Raw genomic sequence first — 23,570 nt, 5'->3', positions numbered from 1 at the left:
TTCATTTTGTGCCAAACACTTACAATGCTCATTTTGGGGAATAGAACAAGACTAAGACTTGCAAATATCACTGTTTAGGGTATAAATCCACATGGATACATTTTCTCGTGGTCACATCCTGTCTGATTAAAACGTCAGGGTGTGTGGGTGATGTGTGGGGTCATGTTGCATTGTGTTGTCTTACATTATTCTGTGTAGTTGATGGGTTGTGTTATTTGTTCCGCCTGCTTTCTTGCACCTGTGTGTGATTGGAGCTTGATTATATTCTGATATTTACATGATTGTTGATATAGAGGAATGTAATAAAAAGGAAAAGCCATGCCATATTGATCATAAGGGATGTACTTCACACACACACACACACACACACACACACACACACACTACTGTGACCTAGCAGACACATAAAGACGCAGAGGTCTTTGGAAAAAGAGACAGTCTTGTTTTTTTGGCTCACTTAATTATTAATATTGTACAATGACAGAATATATTTCATACTTGTCAGCAATATGATCCTTGTATTGATTGCAGTATATTGATTAAAATTTCTTCACGAGAGAGGAAGATTTTAGTGGTTATTTTCAGGAACCGCAAGTTTGATACTAAAATGGTGTGTGCAGAATATCCGGTGACATTTTTATGAATATTTTTATTGAACGGTTAATTAAAACATGTGTTACTTGAAAATATTTTTGTACGTTTTAAAATGTATTTATCTTAGAAAGTGCTGTGCCCGTTTTAATTTTTGCATTTATAAATGTAAAGGATATTTGTGTTTAAAAATCTTCCACTATATACTATATTTTTGTCATATTTATTTACACGTAGCATTAAGTACACTAGCATTCAAAAGTTTAGGGTCAGTAAAAACTTTTTATGTTTTTGAGTAATATGCTCACCGAGGATGCATTTATTTGAACAAAAATACAGTAAAAACAGTAATATTGTGAAATATTATTACAATTTAAAATAACAATTAAAATTGTATTTTTTTTCAATATTATAAAGTGTCTTTTTTTCTGTGATGCAAAGCTGAATTTTCAGTAGCCATTACTCCAGTCTTCAATATCACATGATCCTTCAGAAATCATTCTGATATGCTGATTTGATGCTATTTTTTTTAATTATTATCAATGTTAAAAACACTTGTCCTGCTAAAAATTTTTGTTGAAACATGATACTTTTTTCAGGATTTTTTTTGATGAAAAAAAAAAAAGTTCAAAAGAACAGCATTTATTTGAAATAGAAATATTTTGTAACATTATAAATGTCTTTACTGCCAAAGACTGCCAAATGTCTTTGCGCCCTTGAGAAAATAGCAGTAATATATATATATATATATATATATATATATATATATATATATGTGTGTGTGTTTTTTTTTTTTTTTTTAAAAAAGAAATCATAATGGTCCAAACTTTTGCAAAGTAGTGTATATACATATATACAGGTATTTTAAATTTAAATAATTTACTTTTTCTTTAGAAACTTAATATTGACAATTGAATTTGAAACTAAAATAAACCCATTACAAATCCTTTAATTTGTTTAAATATTTAATTGTTTTTATGAGAAATCAAGGCACAAGAAATAGCATTTTTACAGGAGAAATCACACATTTAATATGAGTATAGAAATGCACAGAGGTTTAGTTGGCATGCTTCTCTTTGGTTATACCACAACTGGTTATACCATAATTCTTGTATGCAATCACTCCAGTTTGTGTGATATGCTGCGTGCAGTACCTGAGTGTGAGGACGTGTTGGGGATGAAAGCATTCTTGTGTGTTGGGTGAGAGGTGGAGTGCGGGTTGGTGTGTGGGAATGTGCGTCTCTGGAGGCCCGGCCGTGCTCCCTCTCAGCGGGGAAGGGCCACGGCTCGCCGGGAGAGAAAACAACACAGAGCTGTCTGCGGGACAGAGTTCTCCTCCCTGGCTCTGCCGAGGTGGGAACGGTTTCAATTATCCCCGTCCGTACCTCCGCAGACGCATACCTGAGGCCAACCCTGTGACATTGCACACTGGACGTTTTTAGCACCTCCAGGATGAAGGGCCTTCGCTTATCAGTTTACAACTGGGATTGAGTAGAGGTGTGACTTTTTTTTTTATAATTGCATTTTTTGTGACTTTAAAAACATTTAACAACACAGTGTTTTTGTCTAACATCTTTCCAGTGCAATTCACCTATCTTAGTTTGCAGTTTTCCTCTCGGTTATTTAGGTAGATAGTTTTGTTATTTAATATACAGTATTTCTGGCCAATACCACAAGCAAATGTTCCATCAAAATTCCTCGAGCTCCTTGGACCAAACCAAAATAGAGGAGTGACTCTTTTGAAAGTGAAATAAGTCATTATCATAACTTTCCCTGCGCGTGTTGTGTGTTCGGGAACGCGATTGACTCTGTGGATTTAATGTGTTTTTACGTCTAGACGCAGGTAGTGTCTTTTGGCTGTCAGGGCTTCAGAGGTCCCCAGGCAGGAGCCCTGATGTGTTTTGGAATGACTAAAAAGAGAACAGAGAGCTTTTAAAGTCGGCCTGTCTATCTTCTCTCAGCATCGGCCCCTCTCTTACCCAGCAGCCCACAGTAATGGGGGCTAAAAGCAATAAGGGTTGTGCGTCTGTGGAAAATGTAGTGTTACAAACAATGTGGTGACAAATGATGGTTTGCTCATCCTTATGTAGTTTTTTTTGGATTGAAGCAACATTGTGTTTTAAATTAAGATCCGCAATTTACACAATATGTGATAAATGTATCATGTGATATGCTGATATAATCCTAAAACCTGTTAATTGGAGCAGGTGTTTGCTTTTCTTCCTATTTGGACGGACTTTTGTTTTAACTGGCATCACACCTATAAGGTCGAAATGCAGTGGAACATTTGGCCCTTGGATGTGTGTGTTGAGACCGCGTTTGACCAAATTCGAACCATATTTTCCATTATCTTCTCTCCATCATAGTCACTTTACTTGAGTTTACTTTACTTGAAGATCTGGGGCCGGATTCATGAAATATACTTAATAATGAAATTCTTCTTAACTGCGTTTCTTATTCTTTATGAGTAGAGTTAAGAATATTTTGTATCGTAAGTATCGCATCGTATCGTATCGTATCGTAAGAAATTTCTTTCTTAAAGGGTTACTTCATTCATTACTGTCTTCCACCATTTTGGAGGGCACCCCAGAATGTAATCAATGTAATCAGCGTTGTTTACGTTCAGTAGAAAGCACGTGCATGCTGAACGTAAACAACGCTGATTACGTTGATTACGTTCTGGTGTGCCCTCCAAAATGGCGGAAGACTATAACTCGGGGAGAAGAATTTCTGAATAAATTACATTATAATTGTTTTCTTTGCGCACAAAAAATATTCTCGTAGCTTCGTAAAGTTACGGTTGAACCCCTGATGTCACATTGACTATTTTTCCGATGTCCTTACCACATTTCTGTGTGTTGATCGTGGTAATATCCTTGCTGTCTATGAAGGGTCATAGAGCTCTCAGATTCCATCAAAAATATCTTAATTTGTGTTCTGAAGATGAGCGATGGTCTTACGGGTTTGGAACGACATGAGGGTGAGTAATTCATGACAGAATTTTCATTTTTGGGTGAACTATCCCTTTAAGAAGATTTTCATGAATCCGGCCTCTGCTCTTTTCCATCTTCATATGCCAGAGTGCGAAAAGCCTCGGTTTTAGGAAGATCGCGCTTCCAGAGAGCTTTGTTTTACTCGGCTGTTTGAATTCCATGACTGTTCAAGCACAAACTGTGGATTGGAATGAAGTGGGTCTGAAGAACTCTCTTTGTTCTCCATATCCTGTGTCCAACCCACAGGTAAGCCGCACCCTCCCTCTTTCCCCTCTACCTCTCTCACCCTTCGCGTGGGCCAACTGTGGTGGGAAAGTGAAGGGGGGGCAAACACTGGGGTCATGAACCCCCCTCACAGACGGGGGATGACAGACCCTGCCAATGGAGTGGCAGCATTGAGAACCTGCGAACCATGGATTGGGCTTTTTCACATGGACTTAGCTTGTAGGCTTGGAGGAATGTTGTGATGATGGCTGTAATCACTCACACTGTGCCTTTGTTACCTGGGACGCTCACCTGTGTGGGGAGCTGGTTCCTTCTCCAGACTAAGCTTTAGCGGAGTTTAGGGTCTGGCCCAAAGGCACGGCCAGGGATGAAAGCTCCTGAGCTGAGAGAGAAAGAGAGAGGGGGGGGAAAAAGAGAGAACCGGTGGTAGCCAGGGAGAGTAATGCAATACGGATGTTTCCAGCTCGGGACGAGAGGGAAAGTGAGGTTTGTAGTTTTAAATAATCATTTTCTTTTTTGACATTCTGCAGCAGTCGCTTCTGTGCAGTCGGCAGCAAAGCCCTTCCTCTGGCCAACAGGAAGAATCAGCCAGTCCAGCCTGATTGCTTAATGACAGATGCCAGCCGAACAAAGGAGGCTCTGATAGCTCGCATAAATGAAAAGGTTTTTCTAGGCCTGGATAGTCATAGGAGGAACTGAAAGGAAAATGAGAGCAAGTGAATGGAAATAGAGAAGAGCTGATTTTAAGGTGTTTATTTTGTAGTTTGTTAGGCTTCTCTTGCAGTTTCCCACAGTTTTTCCCACACATTTACACATTTATTTCTTTTACCAGGACCTTCAGATAGTTTAACGAATGAGAAGGGATCAAAAAATTGATGAATTAAACAGAGACAACGTGTTTGTGTAAGACGTAATTATGTACGGATTGCAGAGGAGGATCTTTACACAGCCTACAGTAGGAACATCTGGTGTTAGTTAGCAGCGATTGTAGGTTTGTAAGAACCACTGCTTGGTGAACAAGGAGAAGTACAATAAAAGAAAAGACAACCTCATTGCCATCTCAGTTTTTCCTATATATTAATTTATTCATAAGCACGTAACAAATATACAATTAAAAATGTATGTGTGTATATATATATATATATATATATATATATGAGATACGTAGTATTATGTTCAAAATGTGTTTTCCAAAGTAAGTATGGAAAAACTTGTTAACCACAGCAAAAGATACTATTGTATTATTACTGACTTATTACTATTACTGATATATATGTACTTTAAAGATTTTTTGGTGCATAATATCATGTATCACAATGCAAAAATTCTTTAAAAAATAAAAATTAAATTGTTTCATAATCTTTTTTATTGTTTTATGGGAAAACGGTGTCACTGCTTATTAATATTTGAAAAAGAAATTACTATGAAAAAAATCTAAAATCATTAAAACAATGAGATATGAGATTATTGCATGTTAGTATTTGTTAGGGGGGGGAAATATATATACACACACATATACACACACACACACATACATATATATATATATATATATGTATAATTTTACTATGATAAAAAATATATATATATTTAAATACTATATGTTACTTGATGGTTACACAACAGTACATTTACATTAAATTTAACATTTCAACATTTCTTGAAAATGCTATAAAAGTTCAAAACCATATAAGAAAAACCTGTTTTAAACTATATTGAACTCTTTTATTTATCATTGACCCCATCATCTCAACTGATTTTTTACCACCAGCTCAGTCTTGCTATACTTCATACAATATTTATATTACTTCATCCTTTCAACATAACACCTTCTTGAAGATACCTTCAGCCACCCGTGAAGATCAACCACATGCTGTATTTAACCACTTAAAGCTGGCCCATCCTCGGTCATTAGGCTTAACGGTGTTTACGAGTGCTTAAGAAGCTGCCCTAATGAGTCTCATGAGTTACTGTAAGACATTAGGACCGGGCGGCTCCATTAGGGTCCGGGTGCAGCTACCAGAGAGGCAGTCAAGTGGTTTATGTGGGATCCAGCTGTGTGCAGTAATTGCTAGAGGTTGTGCATTCTTTCTCTGCCCTCACTTTCATCCCGGAGGTCTGGAAGCCCACAACATGACTGTTAATTGTGTGTCATAATAACCAGCGAATTAAAAGGCAATGTAAACATGCGGTGATTCCGTCACATGGAGATGGTAACGTGTTAAGAGACCTAGGCAGCTGCACACACTCAAACGGGGATAGTACTTCTAGAATGTGTTTTTGCTTGACAGTTTTTATATGGATTTTTTTAATGGATTTTTTTATAAATCATACTTCGGTTGGAAATATTTCAATATATTTTATTTATCTGAAATGGCCCATTTGTCATCATAACCGTTAATACTCAAGATTAAACGTTGCGACGGTGGCCCCAGCTTTCTGTAATGATTTTGGCCTGTCCAAAGGTCCTCTCTGGAAAACAAATTGGTACTTCAGAAGTATTACAGAGCCATCGCTGACTATCTAGAAACAGATTACACAAATAGCTTGAGGTGTTCCTGAGCCCCGGCTGCAACTGGCAGTCCATCTTTTGGCCCCGCAACACTCCGAGTTCTCCATGTGAGGTCACCCCGTCTCCCCCCTCACAAACGCCCCTGCCTCCAGCCCCCCTCCCCCTTATCTGAGCCTGTGGAGCCCTGGAGAGGAGGAGCAGGGCACCGGGTCAAAGTCTTTTCCTCTTTGGATCTCGAGGCTTGCTGGGAGAGGCTTGGCGAGAGAATGGCTGCATTAGAGCAGGGGTTGGGGGTCAAGATTTTAATTCTGTTAAAGAACAGCTGGTTTGAGTTTCTCTTCACGTCGCTCTCCCCTCCCTCTCCCCACAAATCCAGAGAGATGAAAAATTTGTTCAGAGGGGAACCAGTAAAATAAAAAAGGTTTACGGTCTAAAGCGCTTACCCCTACCCTGCTGTAGCATTAGACAGGAATGCAATAACGTCAGCATTTGGCCAGGTTCAGATTGAGTTAAAACAAGGAAGTCCTTTTTGTATTTTTGTGTCTTAGCAGCCTGTTGAAACTTAATTAAAAGGCTTAAAGTTCTGGAAAGGAAATTCGAAAGAATGGCTAAAAGGAAATACCCCCTTCAAAAATTCAACTACCAAGTAAATTGTTAAATTAAACTTGAAATATGAATGGAGGTTTAACAGAAGAACTGGCAATGTCAACCCATTTTTCTTGATACTTCATTGGATGGGGTTTAATTCATAATTATAAATTACATATATATAAATTTGTATATTTTGTGTATTTATAATTAGTAATTAAACTCCATATATATATATATATATATATATATATATATATACACTCTAAAAAAATGGTGCTATATAGCACTAAAACTGGTTCTTTGGCTCGTAATCATAGGGGAACCACTTTTGGTGCTGTATAGCACCAAATCTTGGTGCTTCAGTGGTTCTTCAGCAGTTCTTCACCGGTTCTTTGGCATGACTGAGGGGCTATATAGCACTGCTACCATATACAGAACCTGTTAAGCTCCTAGCACCAAAAGTGGTTCCCCCATGATTATGAGCCAAGAACCACTATATAGCACCATTTTTAGAGTGTGTGTATATATATATATATATATATATATATATATATGTATGTGTGTGTGTGTGTGTGTGTGTGTGTGTGTATATAAAATATTAAGTTTACATAGAGAGGTTTAATTCATTATAACTATATAATTATAATAATTAATATGACTGTATTTAATCTATTATAGATAGATAGATATAGATAAATAGACTATTTATACATTTATACAGTATAGTGAGGTTTAATTCATAATTATAAATATATATATATATATATATATATATATATATATAATTGTACATATATACTTCACTCTCTCTCTCTCTCTCTCTTTCACTCTCTCTCTCTATATATATATGTAAAGTGTTTTGATTTACTTGTTTATATTTAATATATACTTAATTTAATAATTTATTTAACATTTAATAATACATTTAATATATATTTAATTTTTGGTTTAAATAACAATTTTAAGTTTATTTTTTTATATTATTATTATTATTTATTTATTATTATAATGAAACTTTTTTTTTAGCTATTTATTTATTTTCTTGCAGATGATTTTTGGAACACACAAGCCGCCAACTCTGTCTTTCCATGTGATTTTTGTTTGATTTGAATGCTCATGCCCTGCTCACTAACATCTCGAGCTCTTGTGAAGGGAGGGGGGAGAGAACGACTATAAATGGAAAACTAATAACAGATTTTCAGTCTGCTTTCTCCAAAAAGCTGGCCTCAGGCTGTGTTGGTGTGTGGCTCGGCAGCAATCAGAGGTCATAATTTCATTGGCGGTTAGCATCAGGTTCAATTTTTCTAGTACGTTACATTTACCAGAAAGTCTGGTTTGTGTTACTGTGTACACTGGCTGAATCAGCTCTGAGCTGTAGAATCATTCAGCCTCTCCAAGAAGTGGAGACCCTAAAGGGGGCACAGACGCTCTCATTATCCCACAGCTATCTCTTTGTTCACGCACCGGACTCTGGACTAGCAGACCTAACACGGAGAGGCCGTTTCTACCTTCCCGGAGTCTAACGATACCGATACTTTACGTACCAGCAGATGTGTATATCAAGAGATCCCCCTAGTGGTAGTGGCCAAATGGGTCGGATCCCCAGTCCCCTGATGACTGTGTTTATTTTTATTAAGATTTAGCAGGTGGGGGGTTAGAGGCTGGAAGTGGTTGAGAGTTGATTTGAGCTTTTGGGAGAGAGCTTAGCCTTCAATTGGGAATTCCACAGTTGTTGACATTATTCACTTCATGGATTCAAGCTGCCAAATCGCAACCAATTTTGCACATGAAAACCATCAATCAAATTGGTATATTTTAATTCCAACCAGCTCACCATGGCCTTCCTTTGTTTTTGCTTGTTTCCAGGAGTGCGATCAGGTCCATATCGATGACGTGTCGTCGGATGACAATGGGCAGGATCTAAGGTAAAGCTATCACCATACTAGCCCTTTCACAGTTCATTCTAACTGAAGTCGAACTCAAAAGCCATTCTCTCTTTTTCCCTCCTCTCTGTTTAGTACATATAATTTTAGCACAGACGGATTCCACGCTGCTGCCACTAGTGCCAACCTGTGTCTGGCCACCGGTGTACGAGGAGGTGTGGACTGGATGAGAAAGCTGGCCTTCCGCTACAGACGAGTAAAAGAAATTTACACCACCTATAAAAATAACGTCGGAGGTAATCCCCCAATAAACTGCTTTGCTAAAATTGCTGGGGAAGAGGGGTGGTGTGTCAACAAAAGCACTCATAAGTTTCTCAAATAATCCCTTATGCAGAAACCACTTGGTCTGGGTAAATTTCGAAATTTCTCAAAGTATTCGCAGGACGGTCCAACTCAAACAATGTTTCTGTTCATTTCAGGTCTGCTTGGCCCAGCCAAAAGGGAAGCCTGGTTGCAATTGCGAGCAGAAATTGAAGCCCTGACTGACTCCTGGTTAACACTGGCACTGAAAGCACTAACATTAATCCACTCAAGGTAGGCCTTAGCACGAGCGAATTATATAGAGCCCATCTCTGATACACATAAATCAGCGAGAGGCATGAATAATGGTGTGCTTTATGCCTCAATACCTCAAAGAACACTGTATTATTATGAAAAACAGCATTTTAAGTGACAACAATTAAAGATCCATTTATCATGTAGCGTTCTGGATGACAAATGGCGCTCCTGCTTAGCCTTATCCTCCCTTGTGCAATTTAACTTGATGCGATTTGCCTTTCAATTACAGATCAAACTGTGTGAACATCTTAGTGACCACAACACAGCTCATACCTGCCCTCGCCAAGGTCCTCCTGTACGGACTGGGAGTAGTATTTCCAATTGAAAATATTTATAGCGCCACAAAAATAGGTAAGTGTGAGCTCAGTATTAACTACCTGTGTGTATGAATGGACTCTTTTGGAGTGTGGCCATAATTACGGCGATATTACGTGTAAACAGCGTGAGACACATGACGTGTGATTGGGTTAGGCTGCAGAAGTGGCGGACACACGAGAGGGTTGATGTTCAGGAAGAGGTCTAATCAGGCTGGGATTATTTTCTTGGAGCTCAGCCTGAACTGGGCCTCTCCTTTTCAGGTCTACATATGAAACCACTTCGGCAAATTTATGTCATTCCACTTTGACATTTTTTTCTTCTTCTCGGCCTCTCCGCTTTTTTGAATGCAAAATAAACACCGACCTGTACTTTCGTACTTTCGTTCGCGCAAAGCTCAGCGCCTCCCTCGCTGCGGCATTTGCATGTGAGGTTGATTTAGCTTGTTAAACTCCATTTGTCCCATGTTGTGGGAGGAATAAGGCACACTTAATGCTTTTCAGACTACTTTTATCTGAGCATCGATCTTATCGTATCTCCAAGCCAAGGCAAAGTGTTTATACTGCGTAATTTTGTGTAACTTATTGCGTATTTAAAGAGCCCCTCACCGGGGCTGGATCTTGGATGTGGCTTCCTTGCTTTCCGCAGCAACTTAAACCTGTTTCTCCTCTCCCCAGGAAAAGAGAGCTGCTTCGAGAGAGTAATCCAGAGGTTTGGGAGGAAAGTTGTTTATGTGGTGGTGGGGGACGGCGTGGAGGAGGAGCAAGGGTCGAAAAAGGTATGAAGATGCCTAGAACTCTATAGCACTTTTCCTTCAAACCTTCAATTTCTTCAGTCCATTCCCTGAAAATGTCATCGGACCAGTGAGAGAATGATTCTCGCATTGTAATCAGCTCAATTCCCCTGACAGCTCGAATGTAAAGGGAGGCGAGATGACATAATTACACGTCCCTGCATGTGACTGTGCCGTTTCACCGTGTGTAATGCTAGACAAGTCTTCTCAGGCATGTTAGAGAGGTCGGTTCATAAATATAACATGCGTTTAAGATGCTTAAATCATTGTTAGATAAGTCGAGGATATTCAGAGGAACATTAGGAGTGTTGTTTTCCCGTCTCTTGTTGTTCAAACCAGAAGATTTATGTTACCTGCCGCCTGTGTATTCAGAACATCCGCCAAGTTTTCCAAAGCTGTGAGCCACAAAACCTGAAATTATTCATTGTGTAATTAATTATCAAAGCTGCTTGTTGTTCAGACAGGTTCCAAATGGACAAAAACATGTTGGTGTGATTATTATATTGTGCCAAGTGATTCGTTCCATGTTGTCAGTTAATCATGCAAGGAATGTGAATGTAGGAAGTTTAAGCTTTACATGTCAGTCCCCATTTCCTCCGAAAAAAAGTGTTTGGACGTAGCACAGTGGATTTTAATAAGTCCTTGGCACTTGAGAAACCCGGCTTGATATAAAATGCCACAGTTTTGTCAGATACAACACTAGTGTCAAGGGTGACTTTGTATGAAACCACCAAAGCAAAGTTAAACCTTTGTATACTTTCGTTTTTTCCATCGTATCCCAGAAACAATTCCCCTCTAGTTAATAACTTGACCGAGGCAAAAGGAGATAACATCTCTGGCTTTTAAAGTTAAAAGCAAAGACAATTTACAAAACAAAAGAAAAGAGTCTTTTAAGGGTCAGTGCAAGCTTCTCTAAGCGGAACATATGCCTGAGAGAGGCTATACCTTTGATAAGACTCAGTAATGGTTTGTGTGTGGACGACTCTGAGCTGACAAGCTTCTTTCATTCTGGCAGAATCATATTTCCTTGTGGCTTCTCCCAGGAACAATGCCTCATTTGCAATGTTGTGTTCGGATAAGTTTGTGCAGAGGTGCTGTATATATATATAGTGCATTTAATAGTTATTTCCGTCCAGGCCTTTCTGTTTCCTGAGGAGTAGTAAAACATTTTGCTGTGTTTTCTATTGGGGCCTTCGTTGTTTTATATATTTTTATTATTTTAATATATTTTTCCAACAATATTAAAATATATTCTTAAAATGTATACAACTATTCAAATTATTATTCAAATTAAACATCAAATTAAATTCCCTCACAGCTTATTAATATTTGAACAACATCTATCCACTAAATCATCCTGCAGAAAGAAAAAACAAAACAAGAAGTAAAGAGGACCCTTGAAGAACCTCATGACTCTGTGTCATGGTCCATACGTTTCTTAAAATCTTTTCTTTTTTAAGTTTAGGCTGTATAATATCATGTGAGGTGACTCCCCAAAATTGAAATCATTCATGGTATTTATTATTATTCCAAAAACTTTTTACCTTGAAAAACATATTTAAAAAAAACTTTTGTGAAATTATTAAAAAGATTAAGATACAAAATGTGAAAAAAATTTGGTTTTAATTGGTTACACCACATGACATTGACAGTTTTTTTGGGGGGGGGGGGTTACATATGAAACTAACATGAACATTTGTTTTAAACTAGATTTTTTTTCCTTCATTTTAATGTCATTGAGCTAACTGTCAAAATTAGATATTTTTTATTATTGTTTTCTTAAATTATATTTACTGAGTGATCTCTCTGGTATGGTGCTGCTTCAGTGGTTGTAGTTTGTAAGTCCTTCTTCTTTTCAAGTCTCGTGTGATGTTACGGGCCATCGAGGCTGTTCAGACGGCACTCACGGGCGTGATTGTTTTTCTAAGTGAAGTGTTCATTGCAGGTTTTGTGTTTCTTTATTTTCTCTTTCAACCCCCAACAACACTCTCTCTCTCCCTGTGTCTTTCCAGCACAACATGCCTTTCTGGAGGATCTCTAGTCACTCTGACCTCATGGCTCTGCATCACGCTCTGGACCTGGAGTACTTGTAGCACTGTGACGGCCCTGTCGCTCTGTCCCAGGCCGTACGGGGGCCCTGCAGACCCATACCCAGCACTGCTGCGTCGCCCGAGCATCTGCGTTCCAGCAGCACCAGACCAAAAACAAACCGTTCACACACATAACGTAGAGAGAGAGAGAGAGCGACACGCTCAGCGTGTTGACACATGGCCGCAATTCGTCTTAACCCTAAACCTTTTTCGAAGTGGAGGAGAGTGAATTTATGGCGCTGCAGCTGCTGGCCCTGGTTACTGTGAATTGGCTTTTTTTCCGAAGCCATCAAAATGTTTTACAGCCCTGTCTACGCGGGGGACTCGGCAAAAGGGTTCACACCTGTGACAAAAACTGAGCTACCGATGCCTTTGGAACTCAGCAGGACTCCGATCCCACTGCGACTTGGTGTAATGTTTTGTCTCTTTATGTCTCAACCGATGGTACAAAGACAGTGGGGCACAACCCCTTCGTTTTCCTCGTTTCGCCCTGGATGTCCTACACTTCTTATTTATAATCTTCGAGAGACTTTGCGGAGCGGCACCGACCCTGAAAAAGAGACTTGTGCCTTTTCGCATTACAAAGTACTTTGATTCCACTACACCAAGAAGTTTAGAGGAAAAAAAATGGATTTTCTAAGTAATTTAAAGAAAAAAATTTAACGAAACGTTATTTACATTGCAGAGACAATCGTGTACAGACTTTTTTTTTTTTTTGTGTGTAAATTTGTAATCACTGGACTATTCCTTCCTATATTGATTAAGGTACATGCTGTGGAAAGCCGTTTCATGGAAGTACGTACGTAAAGGTGTTGGCGCAGTAGCTCTTGCAAAGCCTGAAAGTGTTGACGTGTTCGAGGTTTCATTCAATAAATAAATGTAGATAAGGATTTTTTTGTGATAATTGTTTTGTCATGACCAAAAGCATGGATGTCAAGTGTCAATAATTTCGTATTTTTCTTCAGTGATGTTTTGTTTCCTCCTTTGTGCGCTTCTGCTCCTCAAAGGTGGTGAGAACTTGCAGAGTCCATGTAGAGACTTTCTCCACAATGAAACGTGGCTCTTTCAGTCAGGATTTCAAAGTGAATTAAATCCCAATGGTAGCTCAAACTCCAAGGAAGAACATAAGCAGCATAATAAGAATAATAATCTTCTGAATGTCAAGCTTCAAACTGAGTGTAAATGTCTGTATCCCCAGTAATATCTCCTGCTCAAGCTGGACATTGAACCTCAGCGTCCACGACGGGCATTTAAGCTTAAATAGGTTTTATTATCTTTTGTACCGGCGCTAAAGCAGAAAGTCTTGTACAGCAAGTGTAATTTTGTATGAAGTAGTCTTTTTATTTTGATTGTGTCCACTTGGAAATCGCTGTAGTTGGATTTTCATGATGCATATTGGTAGTTCTAAGGTAACTGTGGACTGGAAACTCTAGCTCTTAGACTTTAAGAAAGAAAGCCACTACTCACTCACACCTACACACACACACACACACTCACAATGGAGTTGAGAACATACATGTGCTATTGACTGTGAATTTCCCCAGCTAACTCGATCTGTTTTTAATTTTCCCTCCTGGCACATGATGATGTTCGGCTCCTGCAGGTGAGGTCGTCTTCTCTGGCCTAGTTTTTCTCACCACATTTACAATTTCACCCCTCTTATTGCATCGCCCGCCACCCCCCGTACCGGGGAATCACATTTTGCTGCTAGATCACGGTAACAGTAGATGTTTTCTAGATTTAACACACATTTTTTTTAAATAAATGATGCAATCATAATGCAAACTGGAAATAATTTACAATATGTGGGCCTCATTGTGAAACAGTTTGTTGTGTCTGCAAAAAGATGTGTACAGATGTTTTTGACATTTATTATTTGATTGTGTTTAAATTAATAAAACTGATTTGTGAACTGTTACACATATTTTTCCATTTTTGCAAGTGATTGAAATGGTGGCTCTGCAATTTTCTGCCATGGAGTTTGTATTTATTGACTGTTTGGTCTTGCGATCAAATGCTCCCAAAATTAAGTGTTTCGGAATGGCAGTTTTCTGCAACTGATGAATGTCCAGAGATCATTATATTAACATTTTATATATATATTTATATACACGCATAGAAGGATACCTTATAAAAGTCCCATTTTATGGGATGGGAATGTAGATTTTGTGTGGCCTCCTCTGTCGTTTGGTGGTCTGCAATTCAGCATTTCCCCCTCCGACAGATTCTCAGACAACACGTCATGTATGGCACTTTTGTTTAAAACATCATAACTGATGTAATGCCATATAAAGCTCCCTGTCCCTCTCATCTCTATGCAAAGCAACTGTTAAAACAATATGTGGGATTTCAAAGTGTACATTCAAAATCAGTGTGTTCAGTTCATTTTAGGGGACTCGCTTCCACACAATGTGTTCTATAGACAAAATGTCTAAAATTCTCATAAATTGACAGAAAAATGTCCTTTTGTTATGATGAGTCTGATCATAGCTTTGATTTTCTGCTTCAGCCAGAATTTCTGGATTCAGATGAGGGGAATGAGCCGTAATCATGCTACATAGGCACCGCAGATTTGTCAGTCGGGCGGTTTGTGTTATTCTTGGGGATAGTTGAAGGTGAAACCCTCACCTAATTGTGATTTTTCTTTGCAGCACAGCCAAATGCTTCCAATAACAGCTCCTCTCCACAAATGTTTCCCTGTGTTTTTCGAAAAAACACACTGCTCGGCCACTTGCAGTTGGGAGTTGAGTTGGTTTATATAACACATGAAAAATATTTATGAGGCTGATTTTATGAGGTGGCCAAAATGAAGATGTAACGAGAGACTGGCAGAGGAATAGAGGCGTTCTTGCAAGTGCTCAGAAGAATCAAGCATTCATGGAATCTTATTTTACATGGTTCTGTTCTTCAATATTGAAGTCAATTATGTTTTCAGATGGCATCTAAGCAATATGCCAGGGGACTTGAAGGCTGGCAGGAAGAGCAGATAGGGCTGTTATCCTTGGAATGTCAAAAAAAAAAAAAAAAAATCTTTCCCACTACTCAGCAACTGAAAGCCAAAATACTGTCAGAGGCTCATTTACCACACTGGGACAGAATGGGTTTTGTTCCCTTTGATATATACAAATATACAAGAGACCACAATGAAAAAAATACGATTTTAACCTCCACATAAACAATAGTAGCATTTTTGATGCAAAACACAAAACATAGCATGTTAGAGTTTATATATATATATATATATATATAAAATGGAAGCATTTTCATTATTTGTTCATTTAATTGTTTGTTTAATAATAATAATAGTAGTAGTAAAATTAAAAGAATTGATAAAATTATATATATAAAAAACAAAATAGAGGCATTTTCACTACTTAATTTATTTTATACTATAAATGTATAATTTACAATTATTAAACTCGAGAATCATTTTCACTAGTGGCCTATCTATCTATCTATCTATCTATCTATCTATCTATCTATCTATCTATCTATCTATCTATCTATCTATCTATCTATCTATCTATCTATCTATCTATCTATCTATCTATCTATCTAAAAATAGTTTCCTCACTAATTTACCCAGCTTCAGTTTTGTTGTTTTATTCACAAAGATTAGATTATTTACAAGTTATGTATTACATTCTATGTGTTTCAGTCACCCCTAAAAAAATTTTAAAAAACATAAAAAAAATCACTTTATACTTCTAGTCCAGTAATGTCTTGACAAACAGCACTAGAGTGATTTACTGTTTTAGCCCAGACACCGATTTCATGCAGATTCACACAGAAAGAGCCACTCCTGGTGCATCGTAAGTGAACTAATATTGTATTACATACATATCAAACATTAAAAACTCGTTCCGCATGAGTCACTTTACAACCGGAGGGTCTATTAAAAGGCCCTTGTTCCCCACAGATGCGGTAGCTAATGTGTTTCAAGCTGAGGGAGTTCACTCCGTCTTTACACTGCTGACAAGTGAGAGCGAGAGTGTTCTAATAAAGGACTTGAAATCCACATTCCTCCCTCTTTCCTCCAACAGTAACATTATGAAACTACATAAGTCAGTGGTGCCTGTCATTTTACTGCCATCGTCTTTAATTATGATGTTTGCCTTTGGGAGAAGAAAAACATATTTGAAGTTATTGTTGCCTCTTTTCATGGTGGGTTTTAGACAGGCCGATTTACTGCTCTGAGTAAAGACTTACTTAAATTCTCCTGGGGAGAAAATGACCTGCCTTTACAGCTGTAGGCCTTGCTGCTTATTCTGGGCCTTTTGGTTTGCATGTTTTTGTTTTGTTCGTTTCATGAGGGGTGAAAAAGGTGAGACAGTTACAGATCCAAGGATTTTTATATGATTTAATGATTTTAAGGTACACTCAGTTAGTTTCACTGGCTCTTATTCATTTCTCATTCAAACAAAACTTGATTAAAGGAATATGAGGCCAGGGTGAAAGATACTGAGTTATCCCAATGCTTCTCATTATGTTTTTTGACCTACCTGAGTTACAATTTGCACACCAATCTTTCAAAATGGATGGTATCTGATAACAAAATAAAATAATATAATATAATTAATTAGGAAAGTCAAATTGCAGAAACTGTTCAAACTTGGCATTTTAACACCAGTGTCAGGTAAGATACCTGTATTTGTCTCATAAGCAGCCACTTCTTGTGTAAAGTTAATTAAGTTTTTATTACAGAGGTGGGAGTGTCTGATGTGGGCGTTACAGAAGGCCATGTGATGCATTTGCGTCACATAGCTATTATGATGAGAATGACCATCCTGTTTTTGGTTTGTTTAGATGTCTTTGGTCCGTGTTGTGTTCATGTATCAGCCAAACTACACCAGAGTTCTTTTGGAAACGGACTGAGACCCCTTAAAAGATGGGTCTCGGTCCTCTTGTTTGGTGCAAACCAAAGTTTAGAGTTCAGCATTCACACTTATTCAAATGAACCACTCAAACAGAACAATCGCGCCAGTGTTTGTTTCTCTGCCAAGTGTAGATATGCCCTTTTGGAACAGCAGCCTATAGCCTATACTCTTCAAATTGCGCAAATTGAAACTGCACATTGAAAATACACCAAATGGAAACGTCAATTTTGCAAAAACTCCCATATATCGCAAAAATGTTTTTATGCTCACGTGAGGTGGTTTTCAGGCAATTCGAAAAGGAATATTTCACAAAACTGCAACGGAAATTTTACAGGTCACCTGGTATACGTAAAAGTCACATGATCATTCTTTAATGCACTATAACCTCCAATAAACACCTTATACGTGGCTAGTCTCAAGTATAAGGGTCTTTCCATGCCATCAATGCTTAGATAACTCCTTATTTACACTACACACATCTACAGTGCATTACCACTTCGTTGCGGCCACTCTAGTCAATGCTTGTGTTTATAACAACTGCGCCGTGGCACGTTTCAGAAGCGTCCCAGAAGTGGCTCTCTGCACTGTTTCGCTAAAGATACACAACTACATCTCCTTCGATTAAAAATAATGACTTGTGCGGTGGCAGCTATATATGTAAACCTTCCAACATCCGTCATCATAACTTATTGCAAGAGGAAAAAATTCAATTTTAGTTGCATACCATTGGTTAATAGAAACGCCGGCATTTCGCAATAGTCATTTTATTGAGATTTATAAAATATTGCAAAGGTTTTGTGCAAATCTGTAATGGAAATGCAGCTCATGATGCCTACAGAAGAAGCTCAGTGGGTTTGGAACAGAGTCAGTATTATGAAGAGGTCATTCCATTTTTACGCCAAACCAAGTGTTCAGATGCCTTGTCGTTGTACTCCTGTTTACAGTCTATGAGGACCTTGGCTCCAATCCATTAATCTATCACATTATACAACATAGATTTTTTGAGTTATGTGCGATTTATGATATCGGCCTTGTTAAAGTGTCTATCCAGTTGGCTCAATGAATGTATCTTTGATTTATTAACAATTCTAAGAGGATGTTCTTCAGTGCAACACCAAACCAGTGCCTTGTGAGATGTGTCCTCCAAACCCTTCGTTGTGTAAACATCGCAGCCTATCACAGGGGCCGGTGCTGGTTTTATAGCAGCAGAGGGTTGGCCCCAGTCATTAAGCTGGGAGTTGTTAGTCATATTTGCGAGAGAGCTCGACATTGGCTTTCCGTTCTCCCGTTCGCAACCTCCACCTGCACTTGCGGTCAAACTGCATGCTCAGTGCTCTTTTGTAAGCCCACCAAGCAGTGAGTGGCAGTGAGTTATATGGACGGCTCAGGGCTCGTTTTGGCAGTGCAGAGCCGATGACTCTGGCTTCCCCTGCTTTGAGATGTGAGCTTCTGCATCTCCCGGGACTTAATTTGGCCAGCGAGCCGCGCTCAGACCTCCCGGTCTGGTGTTAATTGGTCAGGCTTTCTCCCGTTATGGCTCGGATTCGCTCCAAGCCCTTTCTCGGCTGGCCCGCGTTCCAACCTCTCTGTGAGTTTAATAAACTTTATGTCGTCCGGTTAATAAAACAGCATTGTGTCCCGCCTTGGCTTGTTTTTCCTCGATAAGTCATGGGATTTTTCCTCTCTCACTCACCCTCTCCCTTTCTCTCTCTCTCTCTCCACGGGCGATTTCAGAAAAATGCCTCGGAGGCTAAAATACTCTCCGTGTGAAGTGAATCATGGATCTTTTACTCTCTCTATAAAAATTGATCTCCTCCTACTGCCTGATTCTTCTATTGTGTCAAGCTCATCAGGTACCACAGTAAAGCATTATAGTAAGTCAACTTTACATTCGTAAAACACTTCCTTTTCTTCTTGGATTCCAGTAAAGAGGGATGGTACTTTTCTTTCTCTTCTGCATGAGTTTGTTGAATGATGTTTGAATTGATGTTCTACAGGTGAATGTGAACTAATGTCACTGACAGACAGATGACAGATACACCACACTTACTCTGGCCTCAGCTAATATGCTCTTGAAGGGGTCAATGATGGTTTTCTATCTCCTATGCACTTTTGCGAGCTTATATACCTTTTATAAATGTTGTTTATGATGTTTATTTTTTAAATAACAGGTTTCAAAAAAGTACCACCCTGATAAGTTTTTTACATATATTCCACAAGGCATAATAATAATAATGGACTTTGCATAAATTTTCCTGTTTACAAACCCTTGTTTCTTAATATCATGGGTCGTCTCCTTATACAATGTCTGTTCCTGTTTGTTTCCCAGCATGCTTTGCTCATTTGAGTTCTTCTCCACAAGGACTATATGATGTTGGGATCCATCTTTGGCTCTCAGGGTGATAGAAGAATGCATAAACAACTGTCACAAAAAAACAGGAAACCAACAAAATTAAGAAATAAGGTATGTAAACTTTTGAACAGATTAACTTGGCAATAAACCTAAGTTGTTTTGTGTAATATGCTGTGTGTAGTATACGTTTTATGGCTTTTTGCATGACTGGTTTGAATTATAAAATGCAATATATTTTAATTATATATGTTTTTGATTTGCTTTATACAATATTAAGAAGATCAGGCCCTTTCTTTCGGAACATGCAACACAACACCTTGTTCAAGCTCTTGTTCTCTCCAGACTTGACTATTGCAATGCTCTCTTAGCAGGTCTTCCAGCCAATTCCATCAAACCTCTACAATTAATCCAAAATGCCGCTGCAAGATTAATCTTTAATGAACCGAAAAGAACGCACGTCACACCTCTGTTCATCAATTTGCACTGGCTACCAATAGCTGCGCGCATAAAATTTAAGGCATTAATGTTTGCCTACAAATCCACCTCTGGCTCTGCACCGCTTTACCTAAATTCAGTACTTCAGACCTATGTGCCCTCTAGAAGCGTGCATTCTGCAAGTGAACGACGCATTATTGTGCCATCCCAAAGAGGCACAAAATCACTTTCACTGACTTTTTCATTAACTGTTCCCACCTGGTGGAATGACTTGCCCAACTCTATCCGAGCAGCTGAATCCTTAGCCATCTTCAAGAAATGGCTAAAAACATATCTCTTTCCTTTATTTGACCCTCTAACTCTAGAACTCTCTATTCTAATTCTATTTTATCTATCTGTCTTCTTTAAAAAAAAAATAAAAAAAACACACGCACTTGACCCTCTATCAATTGCACATTTATTCTCTAACTGCTAACCTTTCTTGAAAAACTAACACTAGCTTTCTTTTTTCTATTCTATCTACTTGTTTCTTTAAAAAAAAAGAAACTTTTTTTCTATATTCTGTCTCCTCTTAAAAAAAAAAACACCTTGCTACGTGTACTGCATTTGGATAACTGAGACTCGTCATAGCACCTGCATGTTGTTGCTCTTTTGTTGGTTTTGATTGCTTCTATTGTCCTCATTTGTAAGTCGCTTTGGATAAAAGCGTCTGCTAAATGACTAAATGTAAATGTAATGTAATGTAAATGTTTTTGAGAAAAATAAAAGCACTAAGAAAACCCACATTTGTATATTCATATTTTTTAACTCTTTTAACACTGTAAATACTGTATATGCTATACAACTTGTTTTCAGGATGAATTTAAAACCCTAAAAATCAACTATGTTGTCAGTGTACCCACAATGAGTTTATTTTCATTGCATTCTTTCTTCCATTTTTTCTTACTTCTGAAGGAATGTTAATGTTGGACAATTTTTTTATTTTTTTTATTTTTTGACCTTTCAGTTGCCAAAGAAAAAAAAAAGCAAATCAGCCTTTTCGAACAGGAAAAAATATTTGATTTCCTCTGTGACTCCCGTCGGCTGGGGGATTACAAAGGCTTTAAACCGGCGGATGAAGGAAAGCAAAGTGGTAAGTGACATTTCTGGTCTGGGAATATGGCAATCAGCAGTATGGAGGGCTGCCAAGTCCCGGGCCAGGCCTGAAAATGCTAAAAAGGCTCTGGGAGAGTGTAAACAAACACGGTGTTGTGAAGGTGGGGGAGGGATTCTTGGGGGACAGATCTGTTAGCCATCAGCGAGTCCTTTTCATCTGACCGCTGCTCCTCCGGTAAGCTGAAGGAAGGCTTTGTATACCTGCATACAGACAGGAGCTAAGCATTCAGAGAGCAGGAAACCACAGCCTTTCCCCCCACCTTCATCCCTCCATCCCTAAGGCCCTACAACAGAGAGCGCATACAGTATGGCATTCTGCGCCAGCGGCCCCTGCCCACCACTTAGCCAGCCTCAAGCCACAGGAAGCTGGCAGAGTCACTGCCGGGTCAGGGTTCGCTTGGGACAAGGGCACACAATGACTCGCTCATGCATATTTAATCACAGACAGGTTAGAGAGCGCCCAGACGTATTTTATAATTCAGTACAATTAGCGAGAAGGCTTTAAGTTAGTAATGACTTCCTTAACATCACTCAGACCTCCAACCCTGCCTGCTTCAATTCAACAACAGACACAAACTAATCAATTCAAGTGCTATACAAAGATACTGTATAAAAAGTCAATACATTCAATATCAAACTCGAAGATCATTTGACTTGTAACATTATACGCATCTATTAATTTCACAGAAATATCCAGTGTTAAAAATGCGCCTGCATTATTGTCTAATGAGTCCAGGATGAGCGCTATAATCCCTCTGGGTAACACAGGGACCATCCATTGCCCTTGTTCAATAATTCATACGGTCTATCTCTCCATTGACCAAGCCATCACCTTAAAGCATTAACAGTGCTCACAGTAGAAATGAATACCCTCTCAGCTGTGCGAGGGGACGTCTGCTTTTTGGTGGGTTTACTTATTCGATTTAGACTACAGAGTTATCACAGGCATGCTTGAAGTCAACATGAAATACCATTTGCTGACTTTTTACTTTCTTAATGTAAAATTTCAAAGTGAAACAAGATTATTGGCATTGACTAAAATTTTCTTATCATAAAAAGTGCGCTCTGGTTAGAGGTTGTGTGTGTGTGTGTGTGTGTGTGTGTGTGTCTTTGAAATAATGTGAACCAAAACAGTGTTTTCAATAGGACAAGGAACCTATATTAAGAAAGTAAATTGGGTCTATTTTGATTTCATGCTGACTTTAAGACAGAACTGAAGGAGTCTAGAAGATATTTTACACATCTGTGTCTGACATGTTTCCTAAACATTTACTCAATTAATTCATTCTATAGTTACTGAACTTCAGAAATTTAAATGTGCTGGCATTGACAGAAACCAAGACGCATTTAATTCTCGTCCTTGTTTACAATATTAGTTATGCATTTGTGTAACATTGTCTCTGTTTCATACACACAACGTCAGCATATATGAACAACGCTGTAGCAAAACACATTTGAAATTCCAGTCAACAGTGTTTGTTGAGTCTAACAATGATTCATAGTCCTGTAACAACAATATACACCTTAATTATTCGCACTGCTCTGTTTGAAACCTCATTGTACTCATTCTTGTAAACATTTGTCAAAGACCTTCTCATCATACCTTCTCCCCTTCCCGTTCTTCCATTCTCTCTGAACAGGTAAGCGCTTACATGTCTGTGTAAATGAGTCCTAAAACCACAAACTCACTTCTGCAAAAGAAACACTGCCTGCATCACTCACTCACCCTGACTCTGGGCAGCCAGCAATTCTCTGTGGATTTCTCAGTGTCCCTCGGTCTATACGAACCCTCACTGGCTATTTAAACTCTACATTTTTAAAAGAAACACTCTCACCAGAGTATGGAAGTTAGATTACCTCTGTGTTTGGCAGACTGAATTGTAGTTTTCCATTTTGGCGTCATCCAACGTAACATACTGTAACAGTCTGTTAATGGAATTTAATCAGGGTAGACACCATATCTGTCCAGTAAAATTGAAATAAAAACTGCACTCTAAATGTTATGTTTGTTTAGCAGGTGTGATAGTCGTCTAATACTGACTCCTAGTGGTAGCAATAGTTTTATTGTAAATTAGAATGTTTTTTTTTTTTTTTTTAATTTTTTTCAACAAATTTATTATCAAATCAGACCATCCATTG

General features: G+C 38.4%; 1 protein-coding gene across 12 annotated transcripts in view; it reads left to right on the top strand.

The window, feature by feature from the left end:
• The window catches only part of eya1 (EYA transcriptional coactivator and phosphatase 1), an 88,528-nt gene extending 74,008 nt beyond the window's left edge, over positions 1 to 14,520 (top strand). For all 12 annotated transcript variants that reach the window (XM_058765812.1, XM_058765820.1, XM_058765819.1 and 9 more), the window contains 6 exons: positions 8,779 to 8,837; positions 8,931 to 9,091; positions 9,275 to 9,389; positions 9,643 to 9,764; positions 10,406 to 10,506; positions 12,534 to 14,520. In XM_058765812.1, the coding sequence (XP_058621795.1) occupies positions 8,779 to 8,837; positions 8,931 to 9,091; positions 9,275 to 9,389; positions 9,643 to 9,764; positions 10,406 to 10,506; positions 12,534 to 12,614 (639 nt within the window). In that variant the 3' untranslated portion in view covers positions 12,615 to 14,520. The remainder of the gene's footprint in view (positions 1 to 8,778; positions 8,838 to 8,930; positions 9,092 to 9,274; positions 9,390 to 9,642; positions 9,765 to 10,405; positions 10,507 to 12,533) is intronic.
• The last annotated feature ends 9,050 nt before the right edge of the window (positions 14,521 to 23,570 follow it).

This window comes from Onychostoma macrolepis, chromosome 24 (genome assembly GCF_012432095.1).
Source record: "Onychostoma macrolepis isolate SWU-2019 chromosome 24, ASM1243209v1, whole genome shotgun sequence".
Taxonomy (NCBI): Eukaryota; Metazoa; Chordata; class Actinopteri; order Cypriniformes; family Cyprinidae; genus Onychostoma; species Onychostoma macrolepis.
Note: the sequence above shows the minus strand (reverse complement) of the source record. Positions and strands in the feature narration are given on the sequence as shown.